We start from the raw sequence: 20,998 nt of genomic DNA, 5'->3' as shown, positions 1-20,998 counted from the left end.
GAGCAACTGCAGCAGCACAGGTTAGGAGGTGAACTGCTGGAGAGCAGCACTGTGGGGAGGGCTGGTGGAAAACATCCATGGCACAGCAATGTCTCCTGGTGGGCTAGAAGGGATCCTGGGGGGCATTAAGAAGTTTCCAGCAGATCCAGAGAAGTTCTCCTCCCCCTTCACTGTGCCCTAGCCAGGCCCCTCCTGGAATACTGCATCCAGTTCTGGTTCCCTAGCTCAAGAGGGGCAGGGATCTACTGGAGAGAGTCCAAGGGAGGGCTGCAAGGATGCTGAAGGGACTGCAGCACTGCCTGAGGAGGAGAGGCTGAGAGCCCTGGGGCTGCTTAGGCTGCAGAGGAGAAGGCTGAGAGGGGATCTGAGCTATGTCTGTCAATAGCTGAGGGCTGGGGGTCAGGAAGGCAGGGACAGGGACAGCCTCTGCTCACCTGTGCCCTGCCACAGGGGCAAGGGATGGAAACTGCAGCACAGGAGGTTCCAGTTCAGCATGAGGAAGAAGTTCTTGAGTGTAAGGATGGCAGAGCCCTGGCACAGGCTGCCCAGAGAGGCTGTGGAGTCTCCTTCTGTGGAGCCTTTGCAGCCCTGTCTGGATGTGCTCCTGTGTGACCTGTGCTGGATTCTCTGCTCCTGCTGTGGCAGGGGTTAGACTGGAAGCTCTGCAGAGGCCCATCCAGCCTGACCAGGTCCCTCTGCAGGGCTCTCCTACCCTCCAGCAGATCCACACCTGCTCCTAGCTTGGTGTCAGCTGCAAGCTTAGTGATGCTGGACCCAATCCTCTCATCCAGGTCATTTCTCTTGTAACCCATTGCAGACTACACTTTTGGAATGCTGTCAAATAATTTCACACCAGGTGACTTTGCTTCGTTGGACATCTGATACTTGCAGGCAGCATTTGGTATTTTCCAGCAGTCCCTGCCCATAACAAAAGCAGGACTACAAATGCAGAGCAGTGGAGTGTCCAAATGAACAAAAGAAAACTGACTTACCATGTTCCAGCCTGGGTAGAGGTAGTCAGTCCCAACAAACTCAAAGTAGTGAGCAAAACCTTCCTTCAACCACACATCCTCCCACCAGACTGGAGTCACCAGGTCACCAAACCACTGCAAAGACAGGGCAAACAAACAACCATCAGTCAACCCTGGCTGCATACAGCTCACTTACACAAAACACTTTCTTCACTGGGTTTAGTAAAGCAAAAAACACTGTAAGCTGCCCAGTGAAACTCAACAACCATTTCCTTTCCATAGAATCATAGAGTCAAGCAGGTTGGAAGAGACCTCCAAGCTCATCCAGTCCAACCTAGCACCCAGCCCTAGCCAGTCAACCAGACCATGGCACTAAGTGCCTCATCCAGGCTTGGCTTGAACTTCAGGTACTAATGAATGATGCCTCTACAAGATGCATCAATCTTCTGGTGCTGCATCCTGCACATTTAGCTCATGAGGAGCCCTGTGCAACATTTTGGTTTATAGAATCACAGAAGCATAAAATGGGTTAGGTTGGAAGGACCTCAAAGCTCAGCCAGTTCCAACCCCCTGCCATAAGCAAGGACACTTCCCACTAGAACAGGTTGCTCAGGGCTTCATCCAAGCTGGCCTTGAACATCTCCAGGGAGGTTGTGCAGCACAGAAGCACCCAATGGGATCTTTGATCCCATTGGGTGCTTCTGTGCTGCACAACCTCCCTGGGCAACCTGTGCCAGGGTCTCACCACCCTCACTGCAAACTTCTTCCTCCCACTAGAACAGGTCACTCAAGTCCTTTTCCCACTGACTTCAGCCTTATTTAGGAAGAAGGACATCTCCAATACATATTAAACTCCTCAAAGAGTCTGCAAAGATCAGCACCTGAAAAGAGGAGAAGGATCTGAAGTGAGGGCAAGGCAAGAACGTGGCCATTAGACACTGCTCAGCAGCCAACAACAACCACAAAGCTGTCAGAGCACAGGAGGTGTGGGTGCCAGAGCAATTTTAGGCAGAGCTGGGATGAGCACTGGAAGAAAAATGAGGCCCAAAAAATTCAAAGCAAATAAAATGTCCTCAATTCCTCTGCTGATGGATGGCCCTATTCAAATTATTGTAATGGCCATGTACAGCCAGAATCAGCCAGCAGCAGCAGCAGCAAGAGCAGAAACAAGCACACTATTAGGAAAGCACATTTTTACTCTCTCTAGTAGCCTATGTTGCCAAAAAAAATACCAAAGCTTTGTTTCAGTAAAGTTCTCCTCCTGTTTTTTTTTCTTAGTGTGATGAGAATTGTAATTCCTAATCAACAGAGATGGGTTTGAGCTTTCATGGAGTTGTAAGCACTGAAATGACAGAGGAATGGGGCAGCAAATAAGTGTTTCAGAGGGGCAGACTCATGTCAGAGCATAGGAGCTGCTGCTGACACTGCAATGAGAGAGGGGAGTCAGAGAGTCACAGAATCACAGAATGTCAGAGGCTGGAAGGGACCTCCAGAGATCATCCAGTCCAACCCCTGCCAAAGCAGCATCACCCAGGGCAGGCCACACAGGAAGGCATCCAGGGGGGTTTGGAAAGGCTCCAGAGAAGGAGACTCCACAGCCTCTCTGGGCAGCCTGCTCCAGGGCTCTGGCACCCTCACTCCAAAGAACTTTCTCCTCCTGTGGAGCTGAAACCTTCTCTGTTCCAGTTTGCATCCATTGCTCCTTGACTTATTGCTGTGCACCACCCAAAAGAGCTTGGCCCCCTCCACTTGACCCCCACCCCTCAGCTCAGATCCCCTCTCAGCCTTCTCCAGAGTGATTAGATAACCTAGCTGAAGACTGACAATAAATGAATTCTTTACAGGACCAATGGAGACAGATCCTGACCTTAAGGAGATTTCTCTGCCGAGAGAAAGCAGCGTTGGGAAAAGACTGGCATAGGAAATGCACTCTTCACAAGCTGTAATGCTCCAGCAGCAAGCCACCAGGAGAGCATTAAAGCTCTAGTTAAACTACAGCAGGTTCACTAACTGGTTTCTAACGACATCCAACCTCAACCCAAGAGCACAGAGCTCATTTCTTGAATTACAGAGCAATTGCTGACCAAATATGAAAGCAGTGAGAGTGGTGATGTACTGTGACTGCCCAGAGGGACTCGCAGGAAAAGAAAGGTTGTGCAGCTCACAATGAAGCCTCCTGCATCTCAGGAGAATCAGTAACACTGATTAAAGGTGTCACAAGAGATTTCACAGCACCACAGGATGTGAGGGGTTGGAAGGGACCTCTGGAGAGCTTCCAGTCCAACCCCCTGCCACAGCAGGAGCAGAGCATCCAGAGCAGGTTGCACACGAACACATCCAGACAGGGCTGGAAAAGCTCCAGAGAAGAAGATTCCACAACCCCTCTGGGCAGCCTGTGCCAGGGCTCTCTCACCCTTATGCTCAAGAACTTCTTCGTCCTGCTGAGCTGGAGCTTCCTGTGCTGCAGTTTCCATCCCTTGCCCCTTGTCCTGAGGCAGGGCACAGGTGAGCAGAGGCTGTCCCTGTCCCTTCCTTCCTGTCCCCCAGCCCTCAGCTCTTGACAGACATTGCTCAGATCCCCTCTCAGCCTTCTCCTCTGAAGCCTTCCCCCCAAGCATGTGCTGCAGCCCCTTCAGCATCCTTGTAGCCCTCCAAAGAAGCAAGAGCAAAGTCTTCCAAGCCATGCTAGCCTGCCTTCACCAAGGAACTAGGCCAGCCTGGAGCTGCTCTGCCAGTTCCTCAGCAAAATAAAATTGTGCTTATGACACAAAGGTCAGGCCAGGCTTGGCCAGGACATGAGGTCTGACAGGACATGAGGTCTGCCAGGACTGGAGAGTTAGTGCAGCAACTCCAGGGTGCAGCAAGCAGAATGCTGGGCAGAGCCAACACTAGCACAGAACATGGGAAGAGTCATAGAATCATAGAATGGGTTAGGTTGGAAGGGAGCTCAAAGCTCAGGCAGTTCCAACCCCTGCCATAGGCAGGGACACCTCCCTCTAGAACAGGTCACTCAAGTCCTTTGTAACCATCCACAACTCCTGTCAGGCTCATTGCAGCTCACTTCTAAACCTGCCCTGAAACTGAGCCTGCAGTTTGTACTTATTGCCCTTTGCCCTAACTCAGGCAGCTGGAGAGCTCCAAATACTTCCCATAATTTGTGAGAACAATTCCATGAAGGCAGCAATCAGCTCTATTTGCATGTCACACCTGGGCTCCAGGGACAGCCTTTGAAGACAGAGCCATTTGAATTTGCCCATCCCAGCTCTTTGTCACAGTTTTCCCACCTGAGCACCAAACTTGGTGTGACAGATTGAGGTAAAGAGGCATGAAAAGAGAAGGGGAATTAATTCCTGGATCAATACGTCAAAAATTAGTCTGCAAAGGAAGGAGGGAGAAAACTCCCCTTTGAGGGCATCCTAAGATCAGGGCCCTATGCCCAGCAGGCTTGTGGGGGATGAGGAATTTCTGTAATCAATGCATTTCAATCCAATTTTCTCCTTCAAAATGAGAGAAGTGATGATCTTACCCCAGGCAAACAGGAGCTACAGCCAAACACACAAATAAATGCAGCAACAGTCACTTAAATAAAGGTTAAATACACAAATAAATAGAATCAGAGAATGGGTTAGGCTGGAAGGGAGCTCAAAGCTCAGCCACTTCCAACCCCCCCACATAGGCAGGGACACCTCCTACTAGAACAGGTTGCTCAAGGCCTCATCCAACCTGGTCCTGACCTCCTCCAGGGAGGTGGTGGAGCACAGAAGCACCCAATGTGATCTTTGATCCCATTCTGTGCTTCTGTGCTCCACAGCCTCCCTGGGCAACCTGTGCCAGTGTCTCACCACCCTCATTGCAAACAACTTCTTCCTAACAGCCACTTTAAATCTCCCCTCTGCCACTTCAAACCCATTCCTCCTCATCCTCTCATTACCAGACCTTCTCAATAGTCCCTCCCCAGACCTCCTGCAGCCCCCTTCACACCCTGCAAGGCCACTGCAAGCTCTCCCCCAAGCCTTCTCCTCTCCAGGCTGCACAGCCCCAACTCTCTCAGCCTGTGCTCAGAGCAGAGCTGCTGCAGCCCTCTCAGCATCTTGGTGGCCTCCTCTGCACTGGCTCCAACACTTCCATGTGCTGCTTGTGCTGGGGGCTGCAGAACTGCCCCCAGGACTGCAGGTGGGGTGGGAGGAGAGCAGAGCAAATACAGCAACAGTTGCTTAAAAGAGGCAGAGCTTTCCTCAATGCTATCCTCTCAGACATGTAGCACCTTGGGAGACAGCAGCTCCTTGCTCCCCGAATTGCAGTCCCTGGGACTGCTCTGTCTCTGACATTCACAACCACCTCTGACGCTGTTTCAGATGAGTTAACAAATTCCTTCCTCTTTCACATTGCTACCAGATGCTGTTTCCATGCCTGTAAACCAATCCTGCCTCGAGGTTCAATGAACTGAGTATTTCTACTGTATCAGTAATAGATCAGTAATAAACAAACTCACAAAACTCAAACAGGAGTGCAAGGAATGGGCTGCATTTGACCTCAGCAATGATTCTAAAGAGGTAAAGGTGAGTGGCAGGAGGCTGGAGCCAGGCTCTGCTGGGGGATGCCCAATGCCAGCACAAGGGGCAATGGTGGCAGCTGAGACAGAGGAAGTTCCATTTAAACAGGAGCAGGAAAATTTTCCCTGTGAGGGTGGCAGAAGCCTGGCAGAGGCTGCCCAGGGGGACTGTGGAGTCTCCTTCTCTGGAGCTCTTCCAGAGCTGCCTGGATGTGTTGCTGTGTGATCTGCTGCAGGTGATGCTGCTCTGGCAAGGGTTGGACTGGCTGAGCTGTGGAGGTCCCTTCCAGCCCCTGACATTCTGTGAGACTATGATTAAGAAGAGTCCTGGGGTTTACTAAGAAGAGTGTGTCCAACAGATCCAGGGAGATTCTCCTCCCCCTCCACTCTGCCCCTCTTGGAATACTGAATCCAGTTCTGGGCTCCTTAGTTCAGGAGGGACAGGGATCTACTGGAGAGAGTCCAAGGGACGGCTACAAGGATGCTGAAGGGGCTGCAGCACTGCCTGAGGAGGAGAGGCTGAGAGCCCTGGGGCTGCTTAGGCTGCAGAGGAGAAGGCTGAGAGGGGATCTGAGCAATGTCTGTCAAGAGCTGGGGGCTGAGGGTCAGGAAGGAAGGGACAGGGACAGCCTCTGCTCACCTGTGCCCTGCCATAGGACAAGGGGCAACTTTAAACTTCACTTGCAGATGAACAACCCATGTCATTTCTGACTCCATTCTGCCCCTAGAAAGTAAACAGCATTACTTCCACCTAAATATTTCTCTCTCTTTTAGTTATGTAGTGAAGCAGCTGAGGCAGGACTTGATCTACACAGTACTGCAACAGGAACAGCAGCAGCACAGGCAGGGGACAACACTCTTCATTAAGCAAGCAGCAGTAAGCAATATTGACATGGACATCACACAAACCTTTGCATTTGCAGTGTTCAGGTCACTTAAAAGCACTCTAAAGCTGCAGTGCTGCCCTACCATAAACTCAGATACAGTTTTTGGAACAATCCCCACTGTCAATACAGGCTGGGGGATGGCCTGATAGAGAGCAGCCCTCTGGAAAAGGGCTTGGGGTGACTAGTGGACAAAAAGCAGGACAGGAGCCAATAATCACAGAGCACAGCACCATGCAGGCTGCCACAGCCCCTCGGGAGCACCAAGCCCAACCTAGAGCCCTACTCTACAAGACTCACCTGAAGCCATAGCTCCAAGCACCAGGGTTAAGGGAAGGCAAAATAAAAGAGGAGAAAAGAGAAGGAGAGAGATGAAGCTTTATTCAGCTTCCAGAGCTGGCTGAGTCTGGTCTGGGTGATCTTGTAAAGTGGGGGAGGGGGGCAGGTAACACCCAACCACCATGAGAGAAAAGAGGGAAGGGAAGGGAGAAGGGAAGGGAGAAGGGAAGGGAGAAGGGAAGGGAGAAGGGAAGGGAGAAGGGAAGGGAGAAGGGAAGGGAGAAGGGAAGGGAGAAGGGAAGGGAGAAGGGAAGGGAGAAGGGAAGGGAGAAGGGAAGGGAGAAGGGAAGGGAGAAGGGAAGGGAGAAGGGAAGGGAGAAGGGAAGGGAGAAGGGAAGGGAGAAGGGAAGGGAGAAGGGAAGGGAGAAGGGAAGGGAGAAGGGAAGGGAGAAGGGAAGGGAGAAGGGAAGGGAGAAGGGAAGGGAGAAGGGAAGGGAGAAGGGAAGGGAGAAGGGAAGGGAGAAGGGAAGGGAGAAGGGAAGGGAGAAGGGAAGGGAGAAGGGAAGGGAGAAGGGAAGGGAGAAGGGAAGGGAGAAGGGAAGGGAGAAGGGAAGGGAGAAGGGAAGGGAGAAGGGAAGGGAGAAGGGAAGGGAGAAGGGAAGGGAGAAGGGAAGGGAGAAGGGAAGGGAGAAGGGAAGGGAGAAGGGAAGGGAGAAGGGAAGGGAGAAGGGAAGGGAGAAGGGAAGGGAGAACAGTAAAGATAAAAAGAAAAGAGAAGAAAAAAAGAGAGGAGAGGAGAACAGTAAAGATAAAAGGGAAAAGAGAAGAGGATAGAGAAAAGGGAAAAGAGAAAAAAGAGAAATAAAGAGAAAAAAAAGATAAATAAAGAGGAAAAAAAAAGATAAATAAAGAGAAAAAAAAAGATAAATAAAGAAAAAAAAAAACATAAATAAAGAGAAAAGAGAGAAAAGAAAAACCCAAGAGGAAAAAGCCAAAAGCCAAGCAAGTGGATGTGTGTGTCTAAGTGACAGAAGAAGACAGGCAAATGGATTTTGGCCAAAACATTTTCTGACATGAACATGAAGCTCAGCATGAATCTGTTATAGTTGTGCCATAAATCATTCTCCACGGTTCTCACCAGCAACACTCACTCCCAAGCATGCAGACCAGAACCAGAGAAAGGAGAGGAACCTGTTCAATGCTAATCATTTTCTCTTCTACCCCCATATTAAACCTGCCTGCTGCAGTGCTGCCTCTCCAGATTATTCCAAGTCAGCACTGGAGCACTGTGTGCAGTTCTGGAGCCACTGTTACAGGAAAGATCTGGAGGTGCTGGAAGGTGTCCAGAGAAGGACCACGAGGATGAGCAGAGGGCTGGAGCTGCTCTGCTGTGAGCAGAGCCTGGGGCAGTTGGGGCTGTGCAGTCTGGAGAGGAGAAGGCTCCCAGGGGACCTTATCATGGCCTTGCAGGGTCTGAAGGGGACTACAAGAAAGCTGGGGTGTCAGTGAACAACAGGACTGGGGGAATGGACCCAAGACAGAGGAGGGGAGATTTAGATTAGATGTTAGGAAGAAGTTGTTCAGCATGAGGGTGGTGAGAGCCTGGCAGGGGTTGCCCAGGGAGATGGTAGAAGCCTCATCCCTGGAGGTGTTTAAGGCCAGGCTGGATGAGGCTTTGAGCAACCTGCTCTAGTGTGAGGTGTCCCTGCCCACGGCAGGGGGGTTGGAACTGGCTGATCCTGGAGGTCCCTTCCAGCCCTGGCAGCTGTGTGATGCAGTGTGACTCCAGTTACAGTACAAGTTGCAGCTGTGTGAACAACACAAACTCATTTTCAGGCTCCAAAAGGAAGGCATGACCTCTGACACTGCTGTCAAACATCCGAGCAGCTTTAATACCTGATGGCACAGCTCATGAACAATGACCATGGTGACATCCAGTAGGTATGATATAGAAGAAATGCTTGGATCTAGCAGTATCCTTTGCTCCACAAAAACACTCAGTCCCCAGTTCTCCATAGCAGCATATGGATGCTTAGGCACAGCTAACAGATCTAGAAACAGAAAAAATAGGTGTTAACTGCGTGTGGGAGATGCTGTGCTGAAGAGTTCTTTTAAATAAGGCATTAAATGGTCATTAAAAGCATTCTCAACAACATCCTGGTGGAAAAAAAAAACCCAAACAGCTACATTTAATTTCAGCTCTGTAGTGATGCTATTTAGGAACCAATAAAATATTCTCTTCTTATCATCTGCTCCTGTCTGCTCACACATGATTGCTATGCTATTGCTGCAACACAGTACTTACTACTGCTAGTTGGGGCCTTCTGCACAGAATGCAGCTTATTTACAACACCTCCTTGATTGACTTCTTGTTCTCCTGCTGTTTCTCATGTTCACTATGCTGCATCCATGTGTTACCTCATGGCTCTCCACAACTATCTGAAGGGAGGCTGGAGCAAGGAGGGTGCAGCCTCTGCTCCTTGGTGGCATAGGTCAGGAGCAGAGGAAATGGTTCCAAGCTGCCCCTGGGGAGGTTCAGGCTGGAAATATTTGTTCCCAGAGAGGGTTCTCAAGTATTAGGATGGCTCTGCCCAGGGCAGTGCTGGAGTCATCCTCCCTGGAGGTGTTTATGCAGCCTGTGGAGCTGGCACTTAGGGACAGGGTTTAGTGTCGACCCTTCAGTTCTCGGTGAAAGGTTTGAGGTCTCTTCCAAGCAGATGTCTTCTGTGATCCTGTGATTGATACAGACTTTTACCACAAGCTTTCATTTCAATTGACTCACTGATGAACATCTGGGGCTGTGCTGCTGGGAGAGGAGAGCCTGAGGGAGCTGGGGCTGTGCTGCTGGGAGAGGAGGAGCCTGAGGGGGGAAACTCAGCAATGGTTCTAAAGATGTGCAGGTGAGTGGCAGGAGGCTGGAGCCAGGCTCTGCTGGGTGGTGCCCAGTGCCAGCACAAGGGGCAATGGGTGGCAGCTGAGGCACAGGAAGTTTTATTTAAACCTAAGAAGGATTTTTAACCTGTGAGGGTGCAGGCTGCCTGGCAGAGGCTGCCCAGGGGGGCTGTGGAGTGTCCCTCTGTGGAGCTATTGCAGAGCTGCCTGGATGTGTTGCTGTGTGATCTGCTGCAGGTGATGCTGCTGTGGCAGGGGAGTTGGACTGGCTGAGCTGTGGAGGTCCCTTCCAGCCCCTGACATTCTATGATTCTGTGATACTTCACTAAGTGAACCCAAAGGTCTTGGGCTGACTTCAGAACCTGAAGAAGAAGAGTTCTAACCTGTGAGTTCTAAACAATACTCCAAATGTTATGACAGCACTGATGCATCCCTCGAGTTTGTCCATTTTGAGGGGAGACTGAAAGTGGCTGTTAGGGAGAAGTTGTTTGCAGTGAGGGTGGTGAGACACTGGCACAGGTTAAGAGTGGTGAGACACTGGCACAGGTTAAGAGTGGTGAGACGCTGGCACAGGTTGCCCAGGGAGGTTGTGGAGCACAGAATCACCCAATGTGATCAAAGATCACATTGGGTGATTCTGTGCTCCACAACCTCCCTGAAGGTGTTCAAGGTCAGGTTGGATGAGTCCTTGAGCAACCTGTTCTAGTGGGAGGTGTCCCTGCCTATGGTGGGGCGTTGGAACTGGCTGAGCTTTGAGCCTTCCAATCTAAACCATTCTATGACTTTGCCTTGCTGCTAGAGATGATGGAACTCAGTTTAGAGAACAACCTGAGTGCAGGAGCTCCAGTGCAGAATTTACAGCAAGTTGCCACTGACATAGCAGGCATGGAGCTCTTGGCTATATCCCAGCACTGCCAGGAAGAGCTTGCTGCAGGAAGCATGAAACTAGCAGCACAAGGGAATGTCTAGCACCTACTTCCAATTACAGGCAAACTGAAAAACAACCAAATTGTAAACAGAGGCACACTCCAAATGGCAAAGAATAAATATTTTATCTAAAGGCTGAGAGCAGAAGAGCTTCATCAAATAAAGCAAAACCCCAGAAGGTGGGGTTCAAGGATGCAAGTGAATTCATAACCACGTGAATTGCCTTTTCTTCTTCAGTTGAAGCTCAAACTGGCCTGACTTTTGGAATGGCTCCAGTTTGTTATAAATTAAAGACAAAACAAGTGACTCCTGGCTGCTGGAAAGAGAAGGAATAAGGATAAAACAGGACACAAAAGCCACTGGCTGAATTCACTGGAGTTAGTGCTAAATCCTCATTAGCACTGAGCAGGAATCTCTTCCAATCTCAACAGGTAAAGAGAGCCCTAAACTAGAATCACAAAATTAAAGAGCTTAGAAAAGACCTCCAAGCTCAGCCAGCCCAACCTAGCACCCAGCCCTGGCCAATCAACCAGACCATGGCACTAAGTGCCCCAGCCAGGCTTGGCTTCAACACCTCCAGCCACAGCCACTCCACCACCTCCCTGGGCAGCCCATTCCAATGCCAATCACTCTCTGCCAACAACTTCCTCCTATCATCCAGCCTGAACCTGCCCTGGCACAGCTTGAGGCTGTGTCCCCTTGTTCTGTTGCTGGGTACCTGGCAGCAGAGCCCAACCCCACCTGGCTACAGCCTCCCTGCAGGTAGCTGCAGACAACAATGAAATCAGTCCTGAGCCTCCTTGTTCTCTTACCACCTTCATGCAGAACAATTTCTTCCTAGCATCCAATCTAATTCTACCCACTTCTATTTTTGTTCCATTCCCCCCAGTCCTATCACTGCCCAACACCCTAAAAAGTCCCTCCCCAGCTTTCTTGTAGTCACCTTCAGATACTACAAGGCCACAAGAAGGTCACTTGGAAGCCTTCTCCTCTCCAGACTGCACAGCCCCAACTGCCTCAGGCTCTCCTCACAGCAGAGCAACTCCAGCCCTCTGCTCATCCTCATGGCCCTTCTCTGGACATGTTCCAGCACCTCCAGATCTTTTCTGCCACAGTGGCTCCAGAACCAGATGCAGTGCTCCAGGTGAGGTCTCACCAGAGTGCAGCAGAGGGACAGGGTCACTTCCCTTGCCCTGGTGCCTACACTGCTCTTGCCGCAGCCCAGCATCTGGATGTCTCCCTGGGCTGCAAATGCTCTCTGCAGCCCAGAAAGCCAACTCTTGCTGTTCATTTAGAGATTCAGTTCTTCAGTGGTTGGTCTTGATTCCACCACTTCTAAATGAAATTCCAAGCACACTCAGCTCCATGGTGAAAGCCATAATAATCCCTATCTTACTCTGGGGAGTCGTAACCATTTGATTTCGGAGCAGCAATGTTTGGCTTTCAAGCCTCACCATGAGACTCTCTATTTGCCTCTGTTTATCACACTGCTCGAGCAGCTAGGAAGGTCTCCTGTGCTCCTGCAGGTGACATCTGCTCCTGTTTCAGTGTTACTTTTAAGGGGTAAGCTACAAAAGGGGGGCTGCTGCTGTGTGTTTCGATACCAACATCATTCACAGCCTGCTGCTCAGAAGCGTTCACCACTCAGGTGCAAAATGTGAACCCCCCCACAGGTCACAGCCTGTGTGCATCCTGCAGCCAGCTCCCCTGCACATCACTGAAGTAAGCTCATTGCAAAGCACTTGTCAATGTTTGGTTATGTGGATATTGCTGTGGAAATAGAATTGTCTGTTATGGCTTGCAGAGAATAATATCCTCAAGCAGAGGAAAAGTGTTCCTTGAGACTGCCTGCTACAGAAATCACAGAGTGGGTTAGGCTGGGAGGGAGCTCAAAGCTCAGCCAGTTCCAACCCCCTGCCACAGGCAGGGACACCTCCCACTACAACAGGCTGCTCAAGGACTCATCCAACCTGGCACTGAACACCTCCAGGGAGGCTGTGGAGCACAGAAGCACAGAACGGGATAAGAACAAGGGGACACAGACTCAAGCTGTGCCAGGGCAGGTCTAGGCTGGATGTTAGGAGGAAGTTGTTGGCAGAGAGAGTGATTGGCATTGGAATGGGCTGCCCAGGGAGGTGGTGGAGTGGCTGTGGCTGGAGGTGTTGAAGCCAAGCCTGGCTGGGGCACTTAGTGCCATGGTCTGGTTGACTGGCCAGGGCTGGGTGCTAGGTTGGGCTGGATGAGCTTGGAGCTCTCTTCCAACCTGCTTGATCCTGTGACCTCACACTAGATCAGGCTGTCCAGAACCTCATCCAGCCTGGCCTGAAACACCTCCAGGGATGAGGCTTCCACCACCTCCCTGGGCAATCCATTCCAGACTCTGTGAGCAGTGCCTGTCTGCTTACCCTGAGACTCCTCTGGCACCCCTTAGTTTTTATCTGTGGGACTACACTGCCAAGCTCCTCTGTAAGCAGGACACTTTGCAGCCCACACAGACCTCTGCCTGCAGCGTTAATGCCAAAGGTCTGAGACTGTTTGCCATTAATTCAGTCAAAGCAAGCTGCCTGCTGCAGAGCCTGAGGAGAAGCCACTGACACGCAGCACTTTATTGCTGGGGGTTTTATTGCTTCTTACTGCTGCACCAAGTATTACTTAACATTAAGTGACATAAACAAGGGATGGATTTCCACGATGGTGGCTATAAATAGCAGCTGCTTAATGCAATGTGAACACCAAAGGATCTGAGGGGTGGGAGGGGGGAAAAGCTGAGAGAAAGCTGGAGAGGGTAAAGCAGTGATAGAGAAAGTGAAACTTGGCTATCTTTTCAAGTGCCTGAGCCTTGACACTGGGTGAGGGCCAGCTTACAGCTGCAGAAAGTCAAATAGAGAGCTGCCCATTTTATTTGCCCTGTCTATCAGGCCTGGCTCAGGAGCAGTGTGGGCAGCAGGACAAGGGAGGTTCTTCTGCCCCTGTGCTCAGCACTGCTCAGGCCACCCCTGGAGTGCTGTGTCCAGTTCTGGGCTCCTCCACTGCAGAGAGATGTTGAGGTGCTGGAAGGTGTTTGGAGAAGGGCAGCAAGGCTGGGGAGGGGCCTGGAGCACAGCCCTGTGAGGAGAGGCTGAGGGAGCTGGGGGTGTGCAGCCTGCAGCAGAGGAGGCTCAGGGCAGAGCTCATTGCTGCCTGCAGCTGCCTGCAGGGAGGCTGTAGCCAGGTGGGGTTGGGCTCTGCTGCCAGGCAGCCAGGGACAGAACCAGGGAGGTGGTGGAGTCCCCATCCCTGGAGGTGTTGAAACCAATCCTGGCTGGGGCACTTAGTACCATGGTCTGGTTGACTGGCCAGGGCTGGGTGCTAGGTTGGACTGGCTGAGCTTGGAAGTCTCTTCCACCTTGCTTGATTCTATCATTCTGTGAGCCGATAAAACACAACTTTCACAGGGGAAGGTCTGGAGAGAGGAAAGCCCAGACTTTTGCTGCCTCCATAAGCACTGTTTCTAACGTAAATACTGAGAGCATTGACATGATGGAAAATTGCCAACAGCCATTTTCCTACCACCACAGTTAATAGAGCATGAGGAGCCTGTGCTGGAAACAACAGGCCACTGATCACAGAGCACTTGCACCATGCCTACTGTCATAAATAAAGTGATGGAGAGCCACAGCCACTTCCTTCCCTCCACTGCAAAGCAGAGAGGCGCAGGTGTGCAGAAAATGCCAGAGATGCCTGAATTACATGGAGGGAAAATGAATCTTTCACCTGGCATGCATAAAACTGATTTGGATGGCAGTAACAAAGGCATGAATGCCTCCAGCAGCACACTCAGATTTACCTCTGTTGTCTTTGCTGCTAACTCAGATGGCATTCACAGGTGATGGGCACAGTCTGTCAGTGAAAGCAGACCTAGGGATTTGGGCTAGGCAGGTAGGGGATTTGCATCACCACTGACTCATGCCAAAATTACAGCACAGAGAAGAGGAGGCTCAGGGCAGACCTTGTTGATGTCTACAGCTACCTGAAGGGAGGCTGCAGCCGGGTGGGGTAGGACTCTTGTGCCAGGCACCCAGCAACAGAACAAGGGGACACAGTCTCAAGCTGTGCCAGGGCAGATTCAGGCTGGATATTAGGAGGAAGAAGTGACTGGCATTGGAATGGGCTGCCCAGGGAGGTGGTGGAGTCCCCATCCCTGGAGGTGATTCAGGAGGCTGCATGAGGCACTTAGCGCCATGGGTTAGCTGGTTAGGAGGGTTAGGGGATAGGTTGGACTCAGTGATCTTAGAGGTCTCCTCCAACCGGCTTGGTTCTGTGACTCTGTGATGGCAATGGTGCTTTGCTCTGCAGCTGGAAGTGGCAGGTTCCAGTACAGACAAAGACACCAACTGGAAAGTAGCCTTCTTTCTGACACCTACAGTTTCAGGGGCACTTCAAGCATTTAATGGCTTCCATTAACTCAGAGAGTAGAAGCCCAACATGAAAATATCTTACAAACCAGAAGAGACTGTGACAGCCCTGGGACAAGTGCTTCAACCACTGGCTACTGGGAGACTCAAAGATGGGACAGCAAAAAACAGCAGGAACCATCTGGTCCAGACCAAAGTTGGCAGACCTCTGAAATAGTGAGCAAGAGTGACAAGGCAACAGCCCACTGGAAAAGCAGCTGAAACCAGGGAATTATGCAGAGATGAGAGAAGTGGCAGAGCTGTGCACACAGGGTGACAGCCCAGACAAGCAGCACTTCTGTTCTGTGGAGTGGAAGAAATATTGGAAACATGAAGGATTCACAGAGCACAGCACCATGCAGGCTGGCAGAGACCCTCAGGAGCACCAAGCCCAACCTAGAACCCTGCTCTGCAAGAGTCACCTTAAACCATAGCCCCAAGCACCACAGCCAAACCCCCCTGAAACACAGCCAGGCTGGGGGACTCCACCACCTCCCTGGGCAGCTCATTCCACTCCCTCACCACTCTCACCCTGAAAAACTTTCTCTTGATGTCCAATCTAAACCTTCCCAGTGGCAGCTTGAGGCCATTCCCTCTTGTTCTATCACTCATGACCTGTGAGCAGAGCCCAGCAGCAGCCTCTCCACAATGTCCCTTCAGGTAGCTGCAGCCAGCCATGAGCTCTGCCCTCAGCCTCCTCTGTTTCACACTGCCCATCCCCAGCTCCCTCAGTTTCTCATCATAACATTTACTCCCCAGGCCCTTCCCCAGCTTCCTTGCCCTCCTCTGGACTCACTCCAGCACCTCCATATCTCCCTTGTATTGCAATTCATCTCTTCCCTCCACCAGTGGAGTGACTGTAGTGACAAGAGGCACAATGACAGCAACACCAACTCCAGTGATTGCTTCCTGGGTACTTCTCCAACACACAACCACTCTACCATAAGGCACTGCTACATTTGTGTACCAAATCCCCCATGCTGGGAGCCTTAAATCATATTTAAGTCAAATGAAACTGAAAAATCACAACAAATTTGCTCAGTAACTTTCAAAGCAGACAAACCCACAACAAATGCTTACAGAAGTTGGCACTGACTGGCCAAAAGCTGTGCCTAATGTAGCTACACTGATGGATAGACTCACATTGTGCCTCTGTGGCCAAGAGGGCCAATGGGATCCTGGAGGGCATTAGGAAGAGTGTGGCCAGTAGATCCAGGGGGGGTCATCTCTGCTTCTACTCTGCCCTGGGGAGTTCTCATCTTGAGCACTGCCTGCAGTTTTGGGCTCTCCAGCTGAAAAGGGACAGGGATCTGCTGGAGAGGGTCCAGCAGAGGGCTGTGAGGATGATGAGGGGACTGGAGCACTGCCTGATGAGGAGAGGCTGAGGGACCTGGGGCTGCTTAGTCTGCAAGAGAAGACTGAGAGGGGATTTAATCAATGTTCATAAATCTCTGAGGGCTGGGGTGCAGGAGGAAGGGACAGGCTCTGCTCACTGCTCCCTGGGATAGGACAAGCAGCAACGGATGGAAGCTGCAGAACAGGAGGTTCCAGCTCAGCACAAGGGGGAACTTCTTGACTGGAAGGGTGCCAGAGCCCTGGCACAGGCTGCCCAGAGGGGCTGTGGAGTCTCCTTCTCTGAAGCTATTGCAGAGCTGCCTGGATGTGCTGCTGTGTGATCTGCTGTAGGTGATGCTGCTCTGGCAGGGGTTGGACTGGCTGAGCTGTGGAGGTCCCTTCCAGCCCCTGACCTTCTGTGGTTCTGTGAATAAAACCCTGGGGAGCTGCAACTTGAGGATCACTACAGGAACAGCTTTGCATGGGGAAGCTGCATTCAAGAACAAACTGCACAGACAAAGCCCAAGAGAGCTCAATGACCCTCACAGGCATCACCGATGTCGAAGGACAAAACAGCAGTTAAATAACCTGAGCTGCAAAAGGAGGCCATAAAAAACAAATTTGAGTCAAATGAAGGGAAGGCAAACAGAAATTCAGCACAACCAATTGCACCTAGCAGGTTAACAAGCTGAGAACCTTCCTGATCAGCCTTTTTATTGGCGCCAAGGAAGGGAGCAGAGCAAGAGGCAGCATCCCCTTCTAAAAGAGCGCTTCTGGTCTATGCCCCGTGCTCTACACTGTGGTGTTACAAATGCCTGCTCTCAGTGCCACTAGCCAGCTGAACACATAAACTTTTCCAATTATACAGAAATCAGAATGGTTTCCCTGAGTAAAATCTCATTCTCTGCATCATAGATTTAAACATTAAAGTTATATTAAAGTTATATTAAAGAACGATAACAAAGTTAGGTTCACAAACCTCATCTCAACTCGATAACCTATGAATAATTTACATTAAAATAATACAGTTTTCATTTGAAAAACCTGTTTCTTTTATGACTTTTCTCTTTTAGAATACTAATTTTTTTTTCCCCCAGACCATCTTTGTTCATTATTATTTACACAAAAAAAAAAACCCAACCCACCCAAAAAAAAAAAACAACCCCACAATTTCTGATCATTCCACTTAAAAGAAAAAGAATCCAATTAAGGATGTGCTGCATCAGTAATATTTGATGAAGACCATGGCAAAAAATAAAAGCATAAAGGCTTTTCCCTTCAGAAAATGTAAGAATACCTTGCACAAAATAAGTACTGCAAAGTCTGTCAGAAGAAAGAGAACAACCTGATAGCTCTGGAGGTGTTTAAGGCCAGGCTGGATGAGACTCTGGACAGCCTGATCTAGAGTAGGGTGTCCCTGCTCATGGCAGGGAGGTTGGAACTGGATGAACTTTGTGGTTCCTTCCAACCCTGACTGATTCTGTGATCTTCAGCAGAATGAAAGGCACAGAAGAAAAACTGCTATGGGATCAGGACCTACCAGCCCATCAATCTACATAGTCACAACACCACAGAAAACATCTGGCTGGCAGAGACCTCCAAGCTGATCCACTCCAACCTTCCATCCAGTTTAGACTTGATCCTAAAGCCTGCCCCTAAGCACCAGCTCCATAGGCTGCTGAAACACCTCCAGGGATGGGGACTGCAGCACTGCCCTGGGCAGAGCATTCCAGTGGCTGAGAACTCTCTGGCAAGAAATATTTCCTAGCATCCAGCCTGAGCCTCCCCTGGGCCAGCTTGGAACCATTTCCTCTGCTGCTGTCCCTTGCCACCAAGGAGCAGAGACTGCTCCCTCCTCGCTCCAACCTCCCTGCAGGCAGCTGCAGAGAGCAATGAGCTCTGCCCTCAGCCTCTTCTCATCCAGCCTCAACATCCCCAGCTCCCCCAGCCCCTCCTCACAGCTCAGCTGCTCCAGGCCCTTCTCCAGCCTCATTGCCCTGCTCTGCACAGGCTCCAGCCCCTCAATGTCCTTCTTGCAGTGAGGGGCCCAGAGCTAAACACAGCACTTGAGGTGTGGCCTCCCTGGCTGAGCACAGGAGGATGATGCCCTCCTGTCCCTGCTGCCCACCCTGGTTCTGACCCAAGCCAGGATGCCATTGCCCTGCTTGGCCATGCTGCTGTGCCCAGATGTTGTCGTTTTGGCTCCCACCAACAGAGTTCAGATCACTCCACCTGCATCAAGGAAGTGCTCTGAAAAATCTTAACAATGACCATGAAGAGGCTCAGTGAAGTCCTGCAGCAAACTTACTGCGCCTGCACTCCAAATATCTGCACTGAAAGTTTGCCCTGAAGATTCAGACTGAAGTCCATGACCCAAGTTGTCCCTTACATCATGTCCCCTCTCTAAAAGAGACACTGTGAAGCACCACAGAGTGACCCACAGGCTCCATGTGGCTCCTGGTCCTTTCCCAGCGCTCGAACAACAGACAGCAGCACTGGTTCACATGCAACAGCAGATTCAACAGGACCAAGGATTTCCTCAGAGCTAAGGATTAAGCATGTGAAAGATCAAAGCCTAGCCCTTCACTGACACCCCAGCATGCAAACCAGAGATGCAGAGGAGGATGAAGGGAAACAAAGCAGGACTTGGGGATTCTTCCCCGGTGCAAGCATTTAAAATCTGCTGATTCAAATTAAACAGCGAGAATGAAACCTCTCCTTATCTCATGGCTTCTCTGGATGAAAGCAACACTACAGCAGTTTCCTAAGAGGAGGTTGGGTTGGGTTTTTTTCATGCTATTCTTTTCATACTCCTCAAGAAAGTATCATACTTGTGAAGTCAATTTTGTGCTCTCATTTAGCAAGTGTTGACTGCATTTGAAACAGCTAAACCAAGCCAGGCTGGGTCTGTTTAATACCTTGAAGGGTAATGAACATCCTCTGGCTATGTGGAATAAAACCCCACGGGTGTCACTAGCTCTTTAGGGATATTCCAGCCCCAATTTCTTCTTCTTCAAACATTCAACAGCTTTGTACAAAAGAAATGCAACGCACCTGGGTGAGAGTAATCCTGAGCACAGCTCCAGGCTAGGTTGGGAATGGCTGAGAGCAGCCCTGGGGAACAGGCCCTGGGGGTCTGGGCTGATGCAAAGCTCCACAGGAGCCTGCAGTGTGAGTGCAGCCCAGACACAACCCCGTGCTGGACTCCAGCAAGAGCAGTGTGGGCACAGGGCAAGGGAGGGGATTCTGCCCCTTGGCTCTGCTCTCCTCACACCCCACCTGCAGTCCTGGGGGCAGTTCTGCAGCCCCCAGCACAAGCAGCACATGGAAGTGTTGGAGCCAGTGCAGAGGAGGCCACCAAGATGCTGAGAGGGCTGCAGCAGCTCTGCTGTGAGCACAGGCTGAGAGAGTTGGGGCTGTGCAGCCTGGAGAGGAGAAGGCTGCCAGGAGACCTTGGAGTTGCCTTTCAGGATCTGAAGAGGGCTCTAGGAGGTCTGGGGAGGGACTATTGACAAGGTCTGGTAATGAGAGGATGAGGAGGAATGGGTTTGAAGTGGCAGAGGGAAGACTGGAAGTTGATATTAGGAAGAAGTTGTTTGCAGTGAGGGTGGTGAGATACTGGCACAGGTTGCCCAGGGAGGTGGTGGAGCACAGCAGCACAGAATGTGACTGAAGATCCCATTCGGTGCTGCTGTGCTCCACCACCTCCCTGGAGGAGGTCAGGACCATATTGGATGAGGCCTTGAGCAACCTGTTCTAGTGGGAGGTGTCCCTACCTATGGCAAGGGGTTGGAACTGGCTGAGCTTTGAGCTCCCTTCCAACGTAAACCATCCTCTGATTCTGTGATTTTGTTGAGCCCCTTTGAGAGCAGAGTCCATCCCTCTGAACCCTCTCTGGAATTCTCTGGAAAGCTTTCACTGACAACTCAGGACCATAGTCCCAAAGCTCTAACAGGTAGCCATGGACAGAGGTGCCCCAGGGCTTCCAGTCACCCTGCCAGCAAGAGCACATGAAACATCTTCATCAAAAGGCACTCGGGTCTCTTGCCACAGCTCTGTGCTGCACAGGGCACTGCCACTGCATTTGCAAGTGAACGTTCAGAGCTGCAGGGACAAGACAGATTTCAGTGAATGGAGTAATAAGCTTGACAAGAGTCTTGAAGGGTGAGATTATAAAGTGTCCTTTCAGTGTTCAGTACTACATAACCAATGGAAACCCTAAGCAGCAGACAAAAGATTAATAAGCCCAACCATCACTTTAACATCTAGAAGAGCACATTCATCCACTTGGTACTTAATGTCCTGGATGCTCATCTTTTTTTTCCACATTCTCTCATGATTTCCTACTAATCACTTTGTGTATTCCCAGTATGAGTTGCCTTCAGCTGAAAACCTATTTCCAAACACCATGAATTTGCTGTGTGCAATCCATAAAACACAGAAAGGCACAGACTGCAGAAGGAGACTGCAGCTACTAATGAGGAAAGCCAAGGAACCTTCACAGGATCACAGCTCACATCCTAACTGGATGTTAGGAAGAAGCTGTTTGCAGTGAGGGTGGTGAGACACTGGCACAGGTTGCCCAGGGAGGTTGTGGAGCACAGAAGCACAGAATGGGATCTTCGATCCCATTCTGTGCTTCTGTGCTCCACAACCTCCCTGGAGATGTTCAAGACCAGGTTGGATGAGGCTTTAAATGACCTGTTCTGGTGGGAGGTGTCCCTG

The 20,998-nt window shown here is 50.7% G+C and overlaps 1 protein-coding gene across 1 annotated transcript in view; it reads right to left on the bottom strand.

The window, feature by feature from the left end:
- The window catches only part of TRHDE (thyrotropin releasing hormone degrading enzyme), a 212,249-nt gene that overhangs the window by 127,493 nt on the left and 63,758 nt on the right, over nt 1-20,998 (bottom strand). Inside the window, exons 4-5 of the mRNA XM_064166663.1 lie at nt 8,583-8,737; nt 993-1,106 (exon numbers count right to left, since the gene is read on the bottom strand). Of these exons, the coding sequence (XP_064022733.1) occupies nt 993-1,106; nt 8,583-8,737 (269 nt within the window). The remainder of the gene's footprint in view (nt 1-992; nt 1,107-8,582; nt 8,738-20,998) is intronic.

This window comes from Pogoniulus pusillus, chromosome 27, assembly GCF_015220805.1.
Source record: "Pogoniulus pusillus isolate bPogPus1 chromosome 27, bPogPus1.pri, whole genome shotgun sequence".
NCBI classification, from domain to species: domain Eukaryota; kingdom Metazoa; phylum Chordata; class Aves; order Piciformes; family Lybiidae; genus Pogoniulus; species Pogoniulus pusillus.
This window is presented reverse-complemented; position numbering and strand designations above follow the sequence as displayed.